Source organism: Ranitomeya variabilis, chromosome 2 (assembly GCF_051348905.1).
Source record: "Ranitomeya variabilis isolate aRanVar5 chromosome 2, aRanVar5.hap1, whole genome shotgun sequence".
NCBI lineage: Eukaryota > Metazoa > Chordata > Amphibia > Anura > Dendrobatidae > Ranitomeya > Ranitomeya variabilis.
Window position 1 is genome coordinate 278,515,357 of NC_135233.1, and position 21,092 is coordinate 278,536,448.

Consider the following 21,092-nt stretch of genomic DNA (forward strand, 5'->3'; position numbering starts at 1 on the left):
AAAAACAAAACAATTAAATCTTTATGACACTTTAGTCCAATTTGCATAATAATTTGGAACACGGTGTAAATCTATCTATATCTCTATATAATAATTAACTGGGTAGTTTGGGAAATGAATGATTTTTTTAAGCCTGTCACCATGACAAGGTAGACTCTTTTGGCAAGGCCCTACTGTTCTCTAACCTTTAAAAAAAAATCTAAAAATATTCAATGCTCTCTTTTTAGGTATGTTTTTATTTATTTTTCTTTAAGGGAAGACGTCTGTAGTTGAAGTCCTTCATCTTTCTTTTCTTCTTCATCCAGAGCCAACCGCCATCACTTCTACCAGTCAGGACTAGTCTCTGCAGAAAATAGCATACAGTTACGTAGACCCCCGCTTCCAGAGCACATTCCCCACTTTTTCCCCAACTTCTACACTACACAACTGAATACAGTTGTGTACGCACCATTAATATATAATTCTCATGCAACCCACCATTCCAAATATAAACTGTAATCCACCACTGTGCCACCACTAGCTATAAATAGTCACTTTCCCCACCCAATAAACATATAAATTAATTAGCACGTGTACTCTTTCCCCTAATTCAATACCAGTCACACTACTGCATCCTCAACGCCCCCCACTCTGTACCTCCTGCTCCCCCAATTCATTACATTTACATGCCCCACCTCCACACCAATTCATTGCTATGTCCTGCTCTCCCCCACCCTCAATTCATCATCATTTGGTCTCTCACATCCTCAATGCAGTATCATTTACTCTCTCCCACCCTCAATTTGTCATTATTTGCTGCCCACACCCCCAATTCATCACTATTTGCTCTCCACCACCATCAATACATAATCCTTTATTCTCCCCCACCCTCAATTCATCATCATTTACTGCTCCCTATCTCCCAGTCTCAATACAACATAATTTACTCCCCCCACCCTCAATTCATTATTTGTTTCCCCCCCACCCTCAATATATCATACTGACCTCTCATGTGATCCACTGCAGATCCACTTCTGGTATCCTGACGCGTGTACATGCCCGTGCCTGCGCGATGACATCATCGTGTAGGCGCTGTCAGCAGCACGTCACAGAAAAGGTTGAGGGAGATCCCCTGTAGCTGTGCTGCCATTCTGTTCTGATTGCTGTGGAGCTCCAGAAAAGCTTCCTGCTCTGAGATGCGCACCGCCAATGGCGGCACGCCGGTGCACAATACATTATTATACACTGGGGCCCGGCGAGCAGAAGCAAAAGAGGTGGGGCATTGCTTCTGCTTACCGGGTCCCATACACCAGTAAGGGCAGTAATGCACTGATGGCGGCCCTGACTACTTACCTTACACAAGAAGTATGACTTATTATGGGCCCGGGAGCCAGGATTTAGATGAAGTGTGAATGACACTAACCATATGCATGATACAGCCAACAATGTTATTCCTGCTGGAAAAAAAAATACCTAAAAAAGACCTAATAGACTCATTACATGTTAGGATCCATACATCAGTCATTCACAATTGTCATGGTTCCTTATGAAGGTTAAAAAAATAAACAAGACCCCAATTCTCACCTGTTACATCCCGCCTTGTGCTACTGCTACCTCTTCAGTAGTGAAGTAAACAGCAAGTACCAGGGAATTATTCTGTATTATTTTAATTCATTTTTTTTTATTATATATTATTTTAAGATGAAATCCTGGAAAACCCTTCTAATAACAGATTATTTTTTTTAAATATAAGTCAGAGTTCACACGTAATGTAAAGACTGAGTTTTTTTCTGCTGCTCTTTATCCGCGTGTTTTCTGCAGGGGTCCGCACCACACTGCACAATAGCAACCTTCTCTGGTTATTGCCCTTTTCCTATGTATTTTGCTGGATTTTCGCCTTTGTATGATGCAGTTTTGGTTCAGATGTGAAGCAGCGTTTTTTAATGTTTTTTTAGTACAGAAAAGTTTTGATTCTGCACTTAAAACACAACTGCAGTTTTTTCAGCTCCCCATAGAAGGCTGTAGAGAAACGTATCAAAAATGATCAGTTCAAAAGCGTCTCTAAACGCGTATCGAGCAGGAGCTCACATGAAATCACATCTATTTTGCTTGGATTGTTAAATGTAGCAGATTTCCTGCTAAAATAGCAGCAGTGCAAAAACCTCTGTATTTATGCAACGTGTGAACGCAGCCATAGAGTGTGAGTTTTTTAGTTAAAATTTTTTTTAAAAGATTGTAAAACTCAATATAGTCAATGAGTTTTCATCTCGAGCTCTGTTGTGGGGAGAGGAGAAGAAAGTGGAACGCCCGCCAGGACAGCGGGGTACTTGGTACTGGGTCTGGTCTTAAAGGTAATGTCACGGTGGCTGAGACCCTGTCCGTGGCCCTGGGCGCCCAATTAAAGGGAAAGGTCTTTAAAGGGAATTGTAATGCCTATTGTTCGTGATGCCACCTGTGGTATTCGTTCAGTAGGGACCGACGCTGCTTAAAGGGGTCCTCTGGGGTGATGTTGTTGCGGCAAGATGGTAACGCTTCCTACAAGTGAAGCGGGATCCCCAGGGCTCCCAAGGTGTATGGTAATGATGGTATATGCCAACGAATAAGTGGAGGACACAGAGTTTGCAGTCTTTTACCTGGTTTACTGATGGTAGCAGTCCTCAGTTCAGGGTACCAGGTGCAGGGTAGCTGTAGTCCGTCAGGCTTGGAGGCAATAAGGGAATCCCACTTCATGTGAGGTCCGTAAGCCTTCCCTACTTGCACCAGATGGCGAGGTCCCTGCGGCTTAAAGCTTGCTGACAGGGTCCCCTCTCTCCTGTCCTAAGACAGATGTCTGTACGATAGGCAGTTCGAGCCTGTTGATAGGATCTCTTAGGCTTCTTTCACACTTCCGGCTTCTGCTGTGCGTCGCTGTGCAGTAAAATGACGTATCGACGGACGTCACGAAGATAGTGAAAAACGTGTGTGATGCATCCAGTGTAATGACGGATGCGTAGTTTGTGTTGTTGCCACAATTTCAATGGAGAAATTTACAGAAATCAAAAGGAGAGAGAGAGACTTTTTCCCGGATCCGAAAATCCGTCCGGGCATGCTCAGAGGGGAAAAACGTGATACATCGCTGGATTCCTGTGTGTGACGGTCAGCGATGGATCCTGCGTCCATAGGCTTCCATTATAGCCAATGACGGACAGTGCAGGACCTGTCGCTGACCGATTTTCCGACGTGCAGAAAAAACGTTCCTCTGAACGTTTTCTCTGCACAATGGACCGCTATTTTCCGACGGATCCAGTGCACGACCGATTAAACGGATGGCCATCCATCACAATCCATCGCTAATATAAGTCTATGGGAAAATGCATGATCCTGCAAATTTTTTTGCAGGATCCTGCATTCTCAAAAAACGACGGATTGTTACGGGAGCTGAAAGACAGAAGTGTGAAAGAGGCCTTAGATGACCCGGCTCTTAGGGTTACTGCTTCACCTCAGACTTGTTACAGGCAAATGACTTATAGCACTATGCCCTCCGGCTCTGCCGCACGTCCTGGAGAACAACACGACCTCAGGCTCCCGGTACCCGGCTTTTGCGATCTGGCTCTAAGGGTGTCCTTCCGCTGTTCCCCTCCAGAGCCCTTTCCTCCTCTGTGCTTCATCCCTCTAAGCTCTTTCACAATTCAACTCTTCGCGATATCTCTCTTTCCACAGGTAGCAGCTCCCTCGTGGCTGCTCGGCCCCTACATCTGCTCCAGATGTCCTTCTACTCTCCTCTCCCATCTTAGACTCCCTAAGACTGACTGGCTCCTCCTCCAGACCAGGATACATAAAGTGTAAGGATGCTCCCCTGAGTCCGGGTTCAGAGCTCCCCCTCCTGGCTTAGATTCAGATGTGTTGAATGTAAGTGCCTTACCTGATAGAAAGAATCTCCCTTGCCTCCAAGCATGACATCACCTTCCCCGAAGGGAAGGCAACATCACTGCAGCAACCGGCTACCTGGGGTGCTGCAGAAGGAAAAGAGAAGAGATGAGAAAAGAAGAGATGAGAAGAGAAAAGAAAAAAGGAGAGGAAAAGAGAGGATAAGTTAAAAGAGAAGAGAGGAGAAGAGCGGAAAAGAGAAAAGAGGAAAAGAGAAGAGAGGAAAAGAGAGGACAGAAGAGGGGAGAAGGGAGGAGAAGAAAAGAGTGAGGAGAAGAGCAGAAAAGAGAATAGAAAAGAAGAGAAGAGATGAGGAGAGGAAAAGAGAGAAGAGTAAGGAAGAGAAGAGAAAAGAGAGAACAGCAGAAAAGAGAAGAGAGGTGAAGAGAAGAGAGGAGAGGAGAATTTGAATTTGAGAAGCGAAGAGAGGAGAGGAGAAGAGAAGGGAGGAAAAGAGAGAAGTGAGAAGAGTAAAGAGGAGAGAAATAGAGAGTAGAAGAGAAGAGAGGAGAGGAGAAGAGAAGTGAGGAGAAGGGTAAAGATGAGAGGAATAGAGAATAGAAGAGAGGAGGAGAGGAGAAGAGAAGAGAGGAGGAGAGGAATAGAGAAGAGGGGAGAGGAGAAGAGAGGAGGAGAGGAGAAGAATGCAACTGAACATGGAGGTAGCTTTTATTTTGAGGGGATGCTGTCTATATGTATTCTTGGCAATGCCCATTTCTGTGTTATGTCACCACTGGGATCACACCCATGGGGGATACACAGCAAGAGAAGCATCTTCTGCAGAGAACTAGAAGGTGAAGAATGCTTCCGTCATGTGCGCATGCGCGAGTGACTTGGCAAGGTGCAGAGGCGAGATCGGGCTGACATCGGGCTGCGGGCACCGAGGCAGAGAGGACGGAGAGGTGATCGCAGGGAAAGTCGCTCATTGAGAAGATCTGCTGGAGCATGGAAACCTAGGAGGAAGAAGAGCAGAGAGATGCGACCCTGGGGGTGAGGACGGCAGGAGAGTGCGCAGCGGCCACAGCAACATAGACTTATAAGGCAGAGATTGGGAGACATCACCCTGCCAGCTCCAGAGATGTGATCGGTGCAGAACACACAGGACATCCAGGGACCACACATCACAGGAGGACTCATGACAGGTACCGATACAGGGCTCATTCAAGAAATAAGCTATCTCTGCAGTCAGCATCTATGGGGGAACTACAGGGCTCAGCATGTCTCCTCTTCAACAATCAGATGCTCCTGCAGTGTGTAAAAGCTACTAATCGTAAAATCATGACCGGTCATGATATAGATCAGAACAGATGAGTATGGAGAGAAGGAAGGGAAGAAATGATGGGAGTTGTAGTTCCAGCACAGTTGTTACTTCTGAAATTTCAGTTTTCACTTTAGAACTAATAGCTTTTAGAAAAAACTAACAACTTTGTATTTCTTTAAATCCAATCTGAATTTGAGAAAATCTGGCAGCAATTGCAGGGTTAATGATCTAGCATCGTTATCTTTGTGCGCACATTTCCTGCAGATATTTGGCTGCGCTGCTCCCTATTCAGACTGTGCAGCTTTCTATGGGCATATAATATATAATTCTGCCCATTTACAAGATCTCTGATTGCCGTCTGTGTACGTGAGGCTGAAAACCTGGACAGAAACCAAGGTTCTCATAACCGAGGCTTTATCTTCACATGTTCCCAACCTCTGAAGGTGGTGTGTGAGCGAAATCCTCTGCCCTGTGCAGGCGCCTCGCTGCTTTACTCACACACAGGACCGCCATCAGCACCCAGAACTGCTGGAAAAAAACTGCAGCAAAGCCCTGTTCACACGTTCAGGATTTAGCTGCTGATTGCAGGCAGAAATCAACATTACATCCACTAGGATTTTGCATCCAGTGCAAATGAATGGGGCCTTTTTTTTTTGTCCCAATCACAAACTCAAAAAAAGAAAAAAAATCAGCATTCATCCTCATAAAATGACAATAGCCATAATCCATGTGTGAGTCTGCGGCACATGAGCGACGCTCACATATCGGCTGCAAATACACATGAACTAATCTGTGACCTATGAATGAGCCATAAGGGGTTTTCAGCCTTTGGATGTCATGAAAATTGATTGACAGCTGGTAGAAATCTTGGAACAGTGAGAATTTCATGAACCCACTATATTAGAAAGCTGCAGGATCTTTAGGTTGTGTTCATGCCTAGACATCCACAGTCCTGTTCCACCATTTCCCTGCATAATCTCTTAGTCTTGCAGGTTAACAGGTGATTTTCCCACAAGACTTCGTGGCCAGTAGAATGTTATAGATATTAATAGAAATAAACTGCCCAAATTCTAGATCAGTAGCAGTCATAGGCACATGGGCGCCCAGTCCTCTGGCATCATTGTCTACCGGGCTCCTGGGATTTGCATAGGACTGCCATAGGCAGTGAATACCTTGGTGGCTGTGATGTCTTCTGGCATAATATCACATATCAGGACATAGTTATTAGGAAGGCTCTTTTGATTAAGATCAGTCAACAGCATCTTGTTCATAGCAATATGTATTCTTTTATGCCCTACATGGAGCAACATGCAACCGAAAAAGCCCTTTGTGACAAAAGAAAAGCTGAGAAAGGAGACGCATAAGAAACATGTTAGAAATGTGCTACGGCCACAATCTTCCTACTATTTAGCCAATGGTACTGAGTCCTTTTAGTTCACTGGATATCATAAGTGAATATTTTGTAATGTTTTCTTGTCATCTTGCAAAGTGAATGTACAATATTCCTATGAATAGTATCAGTAGATTTCTTCGTAGCAGTGCCTTATTGTATAAGGTGTTGTGAGTCTTTGGGTAAGTTCACACTAGGCGTTTTTTTTTCTGGAGCAAAACCTGATCTCTTGTCAGGAAAGAAGCTGCAGAAAAAAGCATGTTTCCTTGGTTTTTCATGCGTTTTTTTGCAGCGTTTGTGATGTGTTTTTCATGCGTTTTTTTGCAGCGTTTGTGATGCTTTTTTGTGCATTTTTTGCAGCGTTTGTGATGCGTTTTTTGTGCATTTTTTGCAGCGGTTTTGATGCGTTTTTTGTGCATTTTTTGCAGCAGTTTTGCATGCTAAATTTGTCTCTTGTTCATGCTGATAGAATATAGAATCAGGTTTTGGCACAAAAAACGCAGCAAAACATGATACCCTCCGTTATTTTAGCGGTTTTTCTCCTTGCAAAGCACAAAATCCTGACGACAAAAAAAAAGAATGTGTGCATGAGATTTCTGAAATCTCATAGGCTTTGCTGGAACTGTAAAAAGCAGCTGAAAATCAGCATTAAAAAAGGTGGCGAAAACGCCCAGTGTGATCTTAGCCTAAGGCGGTAACATTTCCTGCTGCAGCGGCTTTTTTGCCGCTCTAAGGTTATGTCTACATGACGTTTTGAGACACCGGCGTACCCACATGATTTTAAAGAAGAAGTCGCAGGTGTTTTCCTTGAAGCATCGTATCAAACGTCTTTTCTCCAGCATTTTTAGAAAAATCCATATATAACATAGTAGTTGCAGCTTTCAAGTGGAAGTCACTTGAAGAATGGATTGGTCACTTCTTTTATCCACTTCATGGCTGTTGAGGGTCTAAAGCAGTTAAAAGAAGTCACAAATGATGGAACATGCACAGCAAGTCATTTTGTCATTCGTTCTTTTGCCATTTTTGAGCACTTTTCCAGGTGGATTCCAGGTAGAAAGAGAGCTGTGTGCATAAACCCTAGGGGTGTGTGCAGATGACGCCTTTTTCAGGTGGTTTGCACTGGGAAACCCCTTGGAACAGCACAGTAAAAGTACCCCATAATCCGAACATAGAGCACAGCAATGTCAAAACAACTTTGCTGTGCACGTTCCATCTTATGTCATTTCTTTCAACCCTTTGGGATTCAGAACTCATGAGGTGACAATCTCGATCTTCTTGCTTCTTCCACTGGGAAATTGCTCACTCTCTATACTTGGCAATACCGCTGCTGTTTTCCTGAAGTTGCTTCGCCTGGGAAAACTTGGCGGCCGCACCAGCATCTAAGTGGCGCCATGTGCACATACCCAAAGGCTATGTTTTTTAGGGAGCTTGTTACTGTCTAATCAAAAGGCTACAAATTACACTTCAGAATTAAAAAAAAACCTCTTTAATGCCTCTTAGGGAATTGTTTAATGTTTAGAAGAACTCCAAAATTTCCCCCCAAAAGGAGCATTTCCTGAAGCAGTTACCACTAGAAAAATTTGTGGTTTTTGAATGCTTCAAAGAAAAATCTGTGTGAGCATAGCCTAAGGTCTCGTTTGCTCCTATCCATAGATCCAGCTCTTTTTCCATCTGTCGTCGCAATAAAACACTTGAAGGAAACTGATGCAAGAACTGATCCTATTGTTCACTATGGGATCGTGCACATTCATCCCCCACATCACCGGACCAGATTAAGCTATGTGTTCTGTTTTTTATTGGGCTCACCAGTTTTATAGTAGAAACTGATGAAAATGCCTGATGACTATTGATGCTGTTTTAATATCAGTAGATATCAGTTGAGGCACAAGAAAATGGAACCAGATGGCACAGCTACATTAAACCCTGCAGAAAAAAGTGGGTATATGGCCGTCTGTAGTCTAAGAAGCAATATACCATGCAAAATAAAGTAAGAAAACGCCACCAGTCTGTAGCAGAGCAATGGATTAACTGCCCAAAACATGGATTCCTTCTTGTGGGAATCTACTGTAAGCAAATTAATATTTACTCCTCTGAAGAAGACGAGTGCTGAAATCTCTTACTGTATTTCCTTACTGTATTTTTAGGACAGCAAAAGGCACATTTTTAGCAAGAAGGTATTGTGAGCCGAGCTGTGTGTGTTTATGTAGCTGAGCTGTGTGTTGCTGCAGCAAAGTTGTGTGTAAGCACATATAGCAAGAACTGTGTGTATGCAGTAGAGTTGTGCATATGGAGCACAGCAGTGTGTCTATGTAGCAGAGGTTTGTGTGTATGGAACAGAGCTGTTTTTGTAGGAGGACTGTGTCTGTTGGAGACCAGTGTGTGCGTAGCAGAGCTGTGTGTGTATGTAGCAGAGCTGTGAGTATGTACTGTACATGCTGCAGTGTTGTGTACGTGTGTGCATGCTGTAAATCTCTTAAGTGCATAATACACATGCAGCAAAGAAACACTGACAACAGATCTGCTACATCCCTATTATATCCCAGTGCATTAACATTTATAATAAGTAGTAAATATATAAGTTATAATAAGTAGTAAATATATTTTTCCTATTTTCTGTTGTCTAACTCTGAGGGGCTCTTATAGGGAGGTGCATCCTATCATCTGAAAAATAAGGTATATCCATGGTCAGAGTCTTTTGGCAGTTCTACTTATTTCTCCTTTGATCTTGACATTTATAATAATATAGAAATAAATTATACAGTAAAATCTTGTTATAATAAGAGTAGAAGAGAAAATGTTATGATTTTACAGGGGATGTGTCATCAGACCATTTTTATGTTAAATGTTATATTTTTTTATTTCTATAATTATATATATTTTTCATGTCACAATCTATAGTTAAAATCATACAAACAAACAGAAATTCTGCATGTTTTTCACTGGCCACTGTTTGTTTTGGCAGCCATATGGTCATAAGCAGTAACAGACTAGAGATGAGCGAACCCAAACTTAAAAGCTCGGGGTTCGTACCGGACAGTTAGTGTCTGGCGCTAAATGCCGAATGCGGACTTCTTCGGGAAGTCTGTTGCGATGTTTGGACTTTGGGGTGAAGTCTGTTACAGTTCGGGTTCCCACTGTTTTGAATGGGGTTCATGTTCTGGTTCAACTTTGGGTAAAGTTCAGGTTGGGTACCAGAACTTGATCGTCCATGGGTCTGCTCATCCCTATAATAGACTAAGGCTGGGGTCACACTTGCGAGTGTAATACGAGAAACTCGCGCGAGTCTCTCACATCAATACCCGGCACTGCCGCCGGCACTCGGGACCGGAGTGTGCGGCTGCATGTATTTCTATGCAGCTGAATGCTCCGGTCCAAACCGTCAGAGGCAGTGCCGGGTATTGATGCGAGAGACTCGCGCAAGTTTCTCGCATTGCCCTCACAAGTGTGACCCCGGCCTAATAGACATAATCAGTAATAGACTGGCTCTGACCCTATTAACGTTTACTTGTAAAAGGAGAGGGGGACCTATGATATCTCCTATTGTGAGTGGTGAATCTTGTTGCATCTACTGCATATTTAGAGATGTTACCTTTAATTATAATCCTGTCTGTGATGATAACGAGACTGCTTAGAAGTGCTACCCTAATAGTAGACCTAGTGTCCAGCGTGAAAATTGCCAAATTTCAGTATGTATGCCTTTTTAATATACTGATATAAACAATTTAATAAAAAAAATAATAATAATAAAATAGGTAATGTAAAAATCTGATTTAAACAATAGGCCATTTTCTGGATAAACATTACTTTTAATTAAAGAGTTGTCCCCCAATGGATGTTTATCACCCATTCATAAGTAAGGAAATAAATGTCTGATATTTAGATTGTGAGCTCCAATGGGGAAATGATGATGATGATGTCTGTGCAGCGCTGTGAAATATGATGGTGCTACATAAATGCGTAAAATAAATAAGTAAATTGCTGACGGCCTGATGATCATTGGGATGGCGGTCCCAAACCCCTCGTTCCGCGTCACTGCAGTCATGCTCCTTTTTGTTTCCTTCTTTTTGCTAACATATATTAATGAGGTTGTCTGACAATTGAAAAAAATAGCCCAAGGGCAGGAAATCTGATCGAATCAAAGATAACCATGACTGACCTGTCCTACCCCCTGGCACGTGACGGCGGTGCAGCTGTTGTCAGTGCGGAGAGCAGATATCTGGTGCAGACAGACAGGGAGGCTTGTAGCACTGACATGTGGCGTGCCGGCTGCTGGTACGGCACTACTACACCATTCAACACCCTGTTCACCTCTCAGGTGTAGACATTTAGTAAATCATTTATTTCTGAAGTAAGTGCATATTCCTTTGTCAGTGCTGGAATTCCTGTGGTTTATCTCTTGTTCTGACAGCTGTTCACAGGGATCCCACGCGTGCCTATGCTCAATGAGCCATGGAAAGCCTCCAATGAGAATCTGCTGCTTATTTTTCCCATTCTGCAGGTTCCAGCCCCGATCCAAGCCTTCAGGGCACAAGAGCAGTGCCAGGAACTTCTATGCCATGATTATCACCATGAACATGGGATCCATGGACAAAGACACCGATAAAGACAAGGCTGCAGTCCTGTATGGTGACTTGGACAAACACATGGCTCCTGATATCCCAGCACCCCCACCCCCACCTCCTCCAGTCATTGCTTTCTCAGATTCTTCAAGAAGTACTTTTCAAAAATGTGACCCAAAGCGGCGATCACGATTGAGGAATTTTAACTGGGAGGCCATTCCATTGGAGAAAGTAAAGGGTCGAACTAGTTTGTGGAGCTCAGAAACGTTCCAGGGAGATCTTCAGATTGACACAGGGAAAATGGAAGAATTATTTGGAAAGCAGGAAGAAGTAGCCCTACCAAAACCTTGTAATCAACGAAGATCCATTTCAATCGGAGATGCTTGCATGAACAAGGTAACAGGAACCTTATCTATCTATCTATCTATCTATCTATCTAATCAATCTATCTATCATCTATTATCTATCTGTCATCACTCATATTTATTTATTATGAATATATCCGTATAAGTCAACTAATATATCCTACATTTATCTTCCTTCCTTCCTTCCTTCCTTCTTTCCTCCTTCCTTCCTTCCTTCCTTCCTTCCTTCCTTCCTTCTTTCCTTCCTTCCTTCCTTCCTTCCTTCCTTCCTTCCTCCCTCTCTCCCTCCCTCCTCGTACTGTTAGGTCATCTGCCTTTTTTAGACTTAAGGATGTGAACATTGACAGCTGTCACAATATACTTATCCCCACCTGCCCTTACTTTTTCTTAACCTAGAAGTAAAAAACAAAGAAACCTAAAGTATTAGTTGCCTTATATAACTTCTTTCACACACACAAACATACATCCAAGGTTGTAACTTTATGAACAGGAATCTCCCATTGACCCACTGGGTTGCGTCCATGCACTGATAAACTTCCAGTTAGATCGTGTCCACTCTGCGGTATCTGGTGATCACTTACCGCGCTACTTCTGCACCCATTAGCTCCTTCCTGTATCACTAATAGCTTAATTTCTGTTTTTCTACTGAAGCTTCCTACATTTTAAGAATTATTGATAGCAGCAGACAGATGGTCACTTTCTTTTTATGACCAATCAAGACCCACAGTAACCCCACCTGGCAGGACAGACATCTTGCTCTTGTGAATATTGTGCTGCAATCATGAAAGTTTCTCCAGCTTTTCATATCGAAAAGTGAGTGAAAAACCGACAACACATGGATAGCATCCAAGTTCTTTTCAATTTTTTTCATGGGCCTATAGGCTTGCATTGGCGAATTTGATCTGTGACTTGGTTCAAAATCCAACATGTCTAATGGTGTTTTGGCATTGGCCACTGTCACGGGTTTACCGCGACGGAGAGGAGCCAGAAGACCGCAGCATCTGATTTCTTCTACTCCTGCACTGATTAGAAGCACTTCACCTTAATATTAAATGGTGCAGGTTTATTTTAGCAGTGCAGGAGTTAATCTGCTCAGTTGCGAGCTCCTGGAAGCTTTCCTGGTTAACGCTCTCAGCTGGGCACTATTAGCCACTCCCATCTAATATATAATCGGGGTCCTGACTAGCACTCATTGTCAGCACTAGCTTATGCTGCATGGTTAAAAGATAGTGGTTGTTATTTGGGAAGGCATTTGGTGGATTTATCTATGACTATTGCTAGCTTTTGAGTGTGTGATAATTCCCTTTCGTCTCCTACTTTGGTTTAGCCCCATCCTCCACTCCCCAGTGCATTCCTCTGTTGTTTATGTGTGTATATTTATATGATTGGTATTTTCCTTTATCCCTGTTCGTATTACCTTGTTAGTCTGGTTGGTTTATTATGGTACACTACTACTCCCCACTTCCCTGGGTGGGGGGAAGGTACAGACTGAGGGGAATTCAGGAGCTAAGCAAGGTACGTCACCCTTCTGTCTTCTCTATCAAAAGTAATCTGGGGAACAGGGTGAGCTAGGGCACCCCTAGCGTTATGGTCAGGGAAGGAGCCCCTGGTCCCAGGACACCCGACAACAGAGTCGTAACAGTCACTTTCTCCACAAAAGTACATGGACAAGGGAACAGCCCCATAGACTATAACAGGTACATGTTCCATCTATGAAGAACATGACCTAAACTCATGAATCTGATGTTTGAATAAGACCGTACTAGTTGTAAATCCACCGAGAAAATGAAATGATCTACTAGGGTTTTTAAGATAAGTTTGGATATGTCTGATTGATGTCTTTTGTTGGGAAATTCTTTTATCTTGGCCAAAACAACAAGTAATATAGCAGCATTATATAAACTGGGACATTGGTTATGGTGGGAAATATGACTGACCACAAGGCAACCTACCAGTATGTAGTTGTCATGGGGCTTAATTTTTAATTCTTAGGCATTACTAAGCAGCAAACCTCCTTGATGATATCATCTGATATCACAAATATGTTCCATTCATAATGTATATCTATCTATTATAGAAAGTATATGTACATAGTACATATGTATATAGAAAGTATAACCCTCTGCGTGCCTGCCCGTACACACATTATCCAGCAGCCGCAGACCACCAGTTGTCTCCTCCCGGATTAACAAGACTATGAGAATTGCAGTACATTTCTTTGGGGTCTTTAGATATAATTATATTATGTTGCAAGAGGTCTTAGTAAATAAACCACTGTAATCCTATAAATGATACATTTCATGGCAGTCTTCATTGTGGCCCACGTGGCGCATCCGTGGCCCAGTTTTGGAGCATATTTCTGTGCTGATGTAAGATCATTCTTGCTTTTAACCACAATATTATTTAAAGGCGCCCAGTCGTGACCTGTTTATAAACAATCTTGCTATTGTTTCGAGCTTTATATAAATGTATTAAGAAACCGTATGTTATTTAAGCAGTCAGGAAGAGTCAGTATGGGGCGGGGGTAGACACTTACAGAATACAGCAATGCCCCATGGAGTGTACCCCTGACATCACACACATTATAATGAGGGCTGTATAGACAGCCGATCTCATGACAATGGCTGATTATTTGTCACATTTTGATTAACGCATGATCAATTTCCTAATTCATAAATTATGTTTTGATCCCATGTTATTTGCATTCTATATAATGGCCATTATGTTTCTAGTATCAGTTGCCCAATGTAGCTGCATCCAGATAGTAAGTTGTCCCAATGGTGAGAAGTAATCTAGAAAGTAAGAACTTGGTTATAAGTTATGAAATCTGTGAAATCCAGTTGTAAAAAATATCATACTGTTCATATAACTAAAATTGTCCTTGCAGTCCCACGTAAAGGTTTCTTCTGCAACACTCATAGATCTCTGCAATGTCTTTGGGGGGCTCTACACACCATACACTATGTAAGTCCACAGCAAAGAAAATACAGGACACCAGAGTTGCTCCCAAAATTTATTGCATTATTAAAATCACCACGTAGGGAAAAAAAGTGACATTTTGGCCGTAATTAACCCTTGGACACACAATGTAATAATGGCTGCAAAGTAGATTGTATATATTTTTTATTTTACTTTTCCATTTCAGAGATATTATCAAAGTATTTGGTACCTAATGAGTTCACTTTTGTTAAAGGGAATCTGTCAGTAGGATCCACCCTTTTTTTTCAAACAAACTTTATTAACATTTTCAAATTTTAACACACAACCTGGGTAGGGAAGGGGAAGCTAGGGAAAGTATGGTTTAAAAAAAGGATCGCAGTAGTAGTAGTAAGGGTAGTTTCCTGCATTGCTTTATCAGGGAACAAAGCAAAAGGGAGGAATGTCGGAAGGAATTAGGGAACGGATAAAAGAATGGGGGAGGGAAAATAGGGGGAGAGGAAAAGTAATGAGATAAAGGAATATTTTTATTGGGAGGAAAAAGGGGAGGAGAAAAAGAATAGGAGAGAATATTCCCTATAAAGATAGGGAAAAAGACAAGTAAACATCCTGAGCCTGATATGTAAATGAGCTGTTAAGATCTATGGGCGGGATGCTGATCTGCATGATAATCCGCCTCCAGAGATTATTAGAAAATGAAAGGGGGCATTACCAGTGTGATGTGTGATGGTTACCAGTGTGATGTGTGATGGTTACTGTTACCAGTGTGATGTGTGATGTCCGCTCTCTGCTCTCCTGATCTCACTGCAGAGCTGTGTGTGATTCTATCTGACACATCTGCAGGTTCCTCTCAGCTTCCAGTTCACAGGCCGACAGGGCTACAATATTGTTACAATACAACAGAGCTCAGAGAGAAGCAAAAGGTGTTTGTAAGAAGACAAAGTTCATTTCTCTTGTTCTGTGTTAGTTACTTGTCTCACTGGTAACTCCCCCTTATATTAAAAATAATCTCTGTAGGCAGAATCTCAATCAGTGTCCAGCCCATAGGCCTAAACAGCTAATTTACTTAAAGTAATGGCCAAAAGTGTTGGCACCCTTGAAATTGTTCCAGAAAAGTAAATATTTCTTCAAAAAAGATTATTGCAGTTACACATGTTTATTTCCTTTGTGTGTATTGAAACAACGCAAATAAACTCAGAAAAAAAGGCAAATTGGACATCATTTCACACAAAACTCCCCAAATGTTCAGAACATTCAACTTAATATTTGGCTGCACACCCTTTGGAATAAATAACTGCAATTAATCGCTTCCTATAACCATCAACAAGCTTCTTGCATGTCTCAGCTGGAATTTTGGACCACTCTTCTTTGCAAACTGCTCCAGGTCTCTCATACTTGAATGCTGCCTTCTCCCAACAGCAATTTTAAGATCTCTCCACAGGTGTTCAATGGGATTTAGATCCAGACTCATTGCTGGTCACTTCACAGATCGCCAGCACTTTGTTTTCATTTAATTCTGGGTGCGTCTTGAAGTATATTTGGGATCATTTTCCTGCAGGAAGACCCATGACCTAGGATACAAATCCCAATTTCTGACACTGGACATTACATTGATACCCAATATCCTTTGGTAATCTTCAGATATCGTGATGACTTGCACACAATCAAAGCACCCAGTACCAGATGCAGCAGAACAACTCCAAAACAACTTTAAACTCCACCATATTTGACTGTATGTACTGTGTTCTTTTCCTTGTTGGCATCATTCCATTTTACCAAAAAGCTCTATCTTGGTCTCATCTGTCCATAAAACGCTTTCCCAGAAGGATTTGGGCTTACTCATGTACATTTTTGCAAACTGCAGTATAGCTTTTTATGTCTGTGTCAGCAGTGGGGTCCTCCTGCGTCTCCTGCCATAGCGTTTTATTTTATTCAAATGTGAACGGATAGTTTGCGCTGACACTGATGCACTCCGAGCCTGCAGGACAGCTTGAATTTCTTTGGAACTTAATTGGGGCTTCTTATCCACCATATGGACTATCCAGCTTTGCAACCTTTCATCACTTTTTCTATGCCGTCCACACCCAGGGAGATTAAGTACAGTGCCATGGGTTATAAACTTCTTAATTATGTTGCGCACCATGGAGAAAGGAATATCAAGATCTCTGGAGATGGACTTGTATCCTTGAGATTGTTAATATTGTTCAACAATTTTGGTTCTCAAGTCCTCATACAGTTCTCTTCTCCTCTGACTGTATAAGAAAAACATGGATTTCTCTGGAATAAGACATCAGATAGCAGAAATCAAGGTATCCTTTTATCCAGCTTCCTATGACCTACATGCTCATATAGATGGCTTAGGAGGGGTGATCCAACTGACAGATTCCCTTTAAGTCCAAGTGCGTGTTATCAGATAGTTTTCACTGAGAGCATGTACTTCTGCCCCCCTGTATGAGTCACCCAATCATAAATAGGCAGCAAGACTCAGAGGTAAGAACACGCTGTGACACAGCTAAACTCTGCTGCACTGCCCCTCCTCCACATGAACCTTATCTGAAAGGTGTCAGTGCTTTCTAGTCATGCAAGCAGTTAGATGAGGAGATCAGGGCTGTATCATTACTTCTAGTGCACTAAGAAGCCTGCTTTAAGGTATAGTGAAGGGTGTGCTCTTTCTCTAGCGTGTTTCTGCAAACTTATGATTGGTCAGCATCATACAGGGGAAAAAATACATGCCCCCACTGAAAACTATCTGATAAAACTCACTTGGACTTGAATAAAATTAACCCATTAGATACCAAATAGAGAATAAATTATAAAATAGAAAAAAAGTAAATAAAGTAAAAAAAAAAAGAAACATGATTGTTTTATAGTGTCATGCGTGTCCGTAGACTGTGTCTGGTATTGTAGATCAGCCCAATCACCATGGCACTGTTTCTTTAAGAAATCCACCATACTTTCCTAATTTCATAAAACTCTTGTTTTATTTTAGGGGAAAGGAAATGTTTTGTATTTGCTCAATGTAAAAGTCTAGCCGCCAGTTATCTTGACACGTGACCAAACATGACTGTGCTAGGGCTCCCGTGTGAAATGTGCGGGTGGCGTGTTATCTCAGGGAGAGATGGAGCGAGGGCCCGATTCTGCCCATTGTTCAGGACAGCGCTCTGACTCCTCTTTTGATAGGAAACGTTTTGATGCTCCTGTAGGAAGCCGGGGTTTACGGTACTGTGCGGCAAAGTGTTGTTCTTGGCATGAAAGATGTTATGAAATGGGAGTTCTTAGAGAACAGGCTGGTACATGAAGATGCTGCAGGCAGGCTGGTACATGACATGCGGGGATGACGGGAAGACAGGTTGTGCAGGTGTGACATCTTTGCACGGCGAGATCTCTTTCATGTTTGATCATTTGCTTTGCAGGTCTTTTTGCTTGATTCCAGGAGAAGCATGAATATTGGCATCTTCCTGAAGCAGTTCAAAAGGTAACAATGAGGAGTTCCAAACGGCATAAATCACGTCATTGTGTTGTATGTTCATTTGTACCATGGTGGTTGATTTCCTGCATTTTTGCAACTTAGAGTCAGGACAATACATTGTAGCAAATCATCAGAGCAACAGATCAGAGCAAATTTCAGTCTGTAATCAAAGACGAAAAGTATCTCTATTCATTCACAAATCATTAAACTGCTCTACTCCTTTAAAGGAAATCTGACACCAGGTTTCTGCCACCTAATCTGAGAGCATAGACACATAGACCCTGATTCCAGCAATGTGTCACTTACTGGGCTGCTTAGTGTAGTTTTGATAAAGTCCCTATTTTATCAGCAGGAGATTATCACTAAAGGACTAGTTAACCTGCTGCCAGGTAGTCCTCCATATTCATGAGCTCTGTATAACCTCGCCCACACCACTGATTGGCAGCTTCCTGCCAATCAGTGGTGTGGGCGGGGTTATACACAGCTCAACATTCAGAGAGCTGGTAGATCTGCAGCAGATAAAACTGTGATTGTATCAAATCTACAGCAAGCAGCCCAGTAAGTGATACATCACTGGAATCAGGGTCTCTGTCTCTACAACATGCTTCTCTCAGATTTCCTAGTAATAACTTGGTGACCGATTCCCTTTAACTTCCTGCTACCTTTTGGGCATAACTCAACATCAGACATGTAATCGGGGTAAAGAAGATGTGCAGATTCAGATGTATGAGGTTTATGGTCAGACCACAGAGTTCTGCATCTTGCTGACACTGTCACTGTAAAAATATTTGAAAATCACAACCAAGTAACCTCTGGAGCTCTGGCCCGCGTCCATAAGGATGAGCAGTAATGCTGGGTCCACTGTCTGATGCCTCTTCTGTGATATCATGCAGCAGCAATGTTGGCACCGGTACACCGCCTTCCCACATGGCTAGGAACATCGTTAATAGTTATTTTAAGCAAAGATCATTATTTTATTACATATCTCTCTTTACGAGACCAGAAACATTTACAGGTCCTTCTCAAAAAATTAGCATATAGTGTTAAATTTCATTATTTACCATAATGTAATGATTACAATTAAACTTTTATATATTATAGATTCATTATCCACCAACTGAAATTTGTCAGGTCTTTTATTGTTTTAATACTGATGATTTTGGCCTACAACTCCTGATAACCCAAAAAACCTGTCTCAATAAATTAGCATATCAAGAAAAGGTTCTCTAAACGACCTATTACCCTAATCTTCTGAATCAACTAATTAACTCTAAACACATGCAAAAGATACCTGAGGCTTTTAAAAACTCCCTGCCTGGTTCATTACTCAAAACCCCCATCATGGGTAAGACTAGCGACCTGACAGATGTCAAGAAGGCCATCATTGACACCCTCAAGCAAGAGGGTAAGACCCAGAAAGAAATTTCTCAACAAATAGGCTGTTCCCAGAGTGCTGTATCAAGGCACCTCAATGGTAAGTCTGTTGGAAGGAAACAATGTGGCAGAAAACGCTGTACAACGAGAAGAGGTGACCGGACCCTGAGGAAGATTGTGGAGAAGGACCGATTCCAGACCTTGGGGAACCTGAGGAAGCAGTGGACTGAGTCTGGTGTGGAAACATCCAGAGCCACCGTGCACAGGCGTGTGCAGGAAATGGGCTACAGGTGCCGCATTCCCCAGGTAAAGCCACTTTTGAACCATAAACAGCGGCAGAAGCGCCTGACCTGGGCTACAGAGAAGCAGCACTGGACCGTTGCTAAGTGGTCCCAAGTACTTTTTTCTGATGAAAGCAAATTTTGCATGTCATTCGGAAATCAAGGTGCCAGAGTCTGGAGGAAGACTGGGGAGAAGGAAATGCCAAAATGCCTGAAGTCCAGTGTCAAGTACCCACAGTCAGTGATGGTGTGGGGTGCCATGTCAGCTGCTGGTGTTGGTCCACTGTGTTTCATCAAGGGCAGGGTCAATGCAGCTAGCTATCAGGAGATTTTGGAGCACTTCATGCTTCCATCGGCAGAAATGCTTTATGGAGATGAAGATTTCATTTTTCAGCACGACCTGGCACCTGCTCACAGTGCCAAAACCACTGGTAAATGGTTTACTGACCATGGTATTACTGTGCTCAATTGGCCTGCCAACTCTCCTGACCTGAACCCCATAGAGAATCTGTGGGATATTGTGAAGAGAAAGTTGAGAGACGCAAGACCCAACACTCTGGATGAGCTTAAGGCCGCTATTGAAGCATCCTGGGCCTCCATAACATCTCAGCAGTGTCACAGGCTGATTGCCTCCATGCCACGCCGCATTGAAGCAGTCATTTCTGCCAAAGGATTCCCGACCAAGTATTGAGTGCATAACTGAACATTATTATTTGATGGTTTTTTTGTTTGTTATTAAAAAACACTTTTATTTGATTGGCCGGGTGAAATATGCTAATTTATTGAGACAGGTTTTTTGGGTTATCAGGAGTTGTATGCCAAAATCATCAGTATTAAAACAATAAAAGACCTGACAAATTTCAGTTGGTGGATAATGAATCTATAATATATGAAAGTTTAATTGTAATCATTACATTATGGTAAATAATGAAATTTAACACTATATGCTAATTTTTTGAGAAGGACCTGTATATATTCACAGGGGGTATTCTATTTTAAGCACAAAAAATCCTGAAAATCACAATATAATGAAATGTTATGCCATTTTTAATGCTTTATGTATCAAATCCTCATGGCTTTCAAGATCTCTGCTTGCAGTCATTTAATAGGAACCATTATTGCTTTTTTTTGGTTGAAAGGATGAAACTTTACCTGGCCATATGATTTATGTGTCATTGCATGCAGAGCCTTGATAGTTACACCAACTTGATTGTCACTTGGTTAGGACACAAACTTTTGGTCTAAAAGTGAAATTAAAAGGGATTCCCTAATAAGTGAAAAGTGCTAAAGTGACACAGGATGTACTGTAAAATAAATATCTCTGCAATCTACATTTATATCTGTTTTGCACTATTTTAAAATGAGCTACTTGAAAGGAATCTGTCAGCAGGTTTTTTCTATGTAATCTGATAGTAGCAGGAGGTAGGGACGGAGACCCTGATTCCAGCGATGTATCACTTTGGATATTGTGTGCAGCTGTTATGATAGAATAAAGCTTTGCAGATCTAGCAGAGCTCAGTTGTTGAGCTGTGTAGAACCCCACACACCACATTGTGTGCATTGTACAGTGA

The 21,092-nt window shown here is 42.1% G+C and overlaps 1 protein-coding gene across 1 annotated transcript in view; it reads left to right on the forward strand.

Annotated features, from left to right (window-relative positions):
* Nucleotides 1-4,715: 4,715 nt before the first annotated feature.
* LOC143805530 (uncharacterized) overlaps nucleotides 4,716-21,092 on the forward strand; it is a 77,305-nt gene continuing 60,928 nt past the window's right edge. The window contains exons 1-3 of the mRNA XM_077285004.1: nucleotides 4,716-5,027; nucleotides 11,035-11,491; nucleotides 17,811-17,872. Of these exons, the coding sequence (XP_077141119.1) occupies nucleotides 11,093-11,491; nucleotides 17,811-17,872 (461 nt within the window). The 5' untranslated portion in view covers nucleotides 4,716-5,027; nucleotides 11,035-11,092. The remainder of the gene's footprint in view (nucleotides 5,028-11,034; nucleotides 11,492-17,810; nucleotides 17,873-21,092) is intronic.